This window comes from Protobothrops mucrosquamatus, unplaced genomic scaffold, assembly GCF_001527695.2.
Source record: "Protobothrops mucrosquamatus isolate PMUCROS unplaced genomic scaffold, P.Mucros_1.0 scaffold6745, whole genome shotgun sequence".
Classification (NCBI taxonomy): Eukaryota; Metazoa; Chordata; class Lepidosauria; order Squamata; family Viperidae; genus Protobothrops; species Protobothrops mucrosquamatus.
The window spans coordinates 42,373-45,097 of record NW_015392561.1 but is presented as its reverse complement, the minus strand read 5'-3'; the positions used below and the strand labels follow the sequence as shown (position 1 = coordinate 45,097).

The 2,725-nt window shown below is 52.0% G+C and overlaps 1 protein-coding gene across 1 annotated transcript in view; it reads right to left on the bottom strand.

Annotated features, from left to right (window-relative positions):
* Window positions 1–236: 236 nt before the first annotated feature.
* The window catches only part of LOC107300353 (disks large homolog 4-like), a gene marked incomplete at both ends in the record, with an annotated part of 38,765 nt that continues 36,276 nt past the window's right edge, over window positions 237–2,725 (bottom strand). Inside the window, 3 exons of the mRNA XM_015829686.1 lie at window positions 237–409; window positions 581–682; window positions 2,601–2,648. Coding sequence (XP_015685172.1) covers window positions 237–409; window positions 581–682; window positions 2,601–2,648 — 323 coding nt within the window. The remainder of the gene's footprint in view (window positions 410–580; window positions 683–2,600; window positions 2,649–2,725) is intronic.

The following is a 2,725-nucleotide window of genomic DNA, read 5'->3' as shown; positions in this document are numbered from 1 at the left end:
TATACTGTCCTGGGGTCACGTGATCCTCATTTGTGGTACTTGGCTGCTGCTGACTTGGCTAAGAAGCTGTGTGAACCAGCCCCAGCCATCTCTCTTCCTTGCGGGGGTGTCTCAAAGGTGGGGTGGGGGGGTCACAATATGGCAAGCCACAGCCCACGTGGATAAAAACCCCGTTCTACTTTTATGCTCCTCCTGCGGACGACTCTGCTCGCCCGTCTCTGTGTCCTGCCACGTACCTGCTCAGCCACTTCCCGTACGGACTGGACGCTTGTCCCATAAAGGTGGCTATTGTACTGTCCGGCCTCGATGAATTTGTGGCCTTGAATGTCCTTCTCCATCTTCTCCCGCGAAGCCACAAAGTGGTAATCTCGGCCGTCCACTTCGTACTCCCGTTTCGGCCGCGTGGTGTCTGCAAGGGAGGATTTGCGTCGCTCCCTTCCAGCGTAGGGTGGAGGAACCCTCTCCGTAGGAGCACACCCTGTGTCCCCTCCCTCCAAATCCATTTCCCCAGATCCAGTTAAGAGATCCAAAACCCCAGATCCCCCCCCCACAGGGGAGGACCGCTCTGCGGTGGACTCACGTGGCACGCAAGACCCGAATTTGTCTGGAAACTCAGAGAGGAGGTCGTCGTTGACACGGTCCTTGGTGGGCCCCAAAATAATGATCGGACGGGCATAATGAACTGGAACAAAAGGCAGACAAGTTAAAAAGAGGAAGGGTCATCATGATTAGAAGGGGGGGAATCCAAAACCCAAGCAGGGACCTCGAAATTTCGAGCCACTGAGATCATTTGCGGATAGCCCCAACAGTGCGTGCAAATGTGGGTAGGGTACGACTGCAATTGTGTCTGAGTTAAGATTCTCACAAAAGGGGAGACCACTGTCTCCCCCACTCCCCGGAATCATTGTCGTCCAAGTATTCCTCGATTTATAACTCCTTTAGTGACCATTTAAAGTTACAATGGCACTGAAAAAAGGGACTTATGACCATTTTTTTACACTTACGACGGTTGCAGCATCATGAAAATTTGGATGCTTGGCAACTGACTCATATTTATGACAATCGCAGCATCCTGGGGCCACTTTTTGCGACTTTCTGACAAGCACAATCCATGGGGAAGCTGGATTCACTTTACAACCCTGTTACTCACTTAACGACTAAAGTGATTCACTTAATAACCGCGCCAAGAAAGGTTGTAAAATGGGGCAAAACTCAGTTAACAAGTATCTCGGTTAGCAATATAAATTTGGGGTTGAATTGCGATTGTACATTGAGGAGTACCTGTATTTAAAAGTGGGCACAGTAGGACTCGGGAAACAAGGGACTATGCTGGAGGTGTGTGGTGTGTGTGATTGTGTGTGTGATTGTGTGTGTGTGTGTGTGTCCCAAAATTCAAGATGGCAGCTGTCGTCCGCAGATAAGCCCGGGGGTGCAAAAGGCCTATAGAGGCAAGTGTCTGCATTGGAAGGGAATTAATTAGCAGAATACTAGAACAACAAAATTGGAAGGACCTTGGAGGTCATCTAGTCCAAAGGTCACCAACCTTTGTCGGTTGGCGGACCGGAGGAAAAGGGAGGGAGGGAAGCATTTTACACATGTGCATGCGCACGTGGCCGCAAGCACCTACATGCTGCAAAGGGTTCGGGGCTAGCACCTGCGTGACACTAACCCTACCCCATTCTTGCGTGGCTCAGCGTCTTGTTTCTGCACGATGGCATCCGTTTTTGTGCCTTGTGCGGCAGTGACCCATTTTTGCACCCCGCAGCGCAGCAGCACCTCGTTTTCACACCCTGTGGCATGGTGGTGTCCCATTTTCATCCCCTGGGGTGTGGCGGTGGCCGTTTTCGTGCCTCGTGGCACGGCGTCCTGTTTTTGTGCCCCGCAACCATGGCGCTAGCACAAGTGAGGGGTGTGTGCGTGCACACACACACGCACGCACTGGCCAGCCTGTCCCACGGCCCAGTGGCCAACAGGCTACGGCCCACTACCGGGTAGCAGCCCACAGGTTGGGGACTCCTGATCTAGTCCAACCCCCTGCTCAAGCATGCAGGTGGGAGAAATCCAGGACACTTCCCCAGGTGTTCCAAATTGGCTTCATGGCTTTTTCTCCAGCTTTGGAACTGTTCAACTTTGATGTGATATCAAAGGAGAAATCAAATCGATTTGCCCCCTCGGGTTGAGGGTGATGGAGGCAGAAAGAACTGAAAGAAAAAGGCAAATTCGGGGGGGGGGGCATGGTGTGTGTGTGTGGAGGGGGGTTTGACAGAGAGTTTGGCCAAGAAACCAACCCCCCGGCGCCAATCTGCTGCCTTTCAGAAGATGTTGGACTACACCTTCCATCACTCCCAGCCGATTCAGAGAAGCCTTTCAACTGCCTTGACCAACGATGGGTTCTTCGTTCCCATATCTACATCTGATAACCATTTCTACGTCTTTCCTGAATGACCTATGTTTTTCCTTTTTTTACTCCATTTGGGGGGAGGGGGGTTCACACAGCTTTTCTGTCCACTGCATTTGCCCTGGAAGATGGGACACCGATGTTGTGAACCACAGCACCAGCGGGGGAACGAGCAAAAAAGCCAGAAATGGGGGGTTTTCACCTTCCATCTGCACAACGGTTTCGTAGCTCAACACAGCATCTTCTCGACCTGCAGAGGAAAAATAGGGAGTGTGGTCAAATATTCTTCCTGGAGGAGGAGGAGGAGGAGGAGGAGGAGGAGGAGGA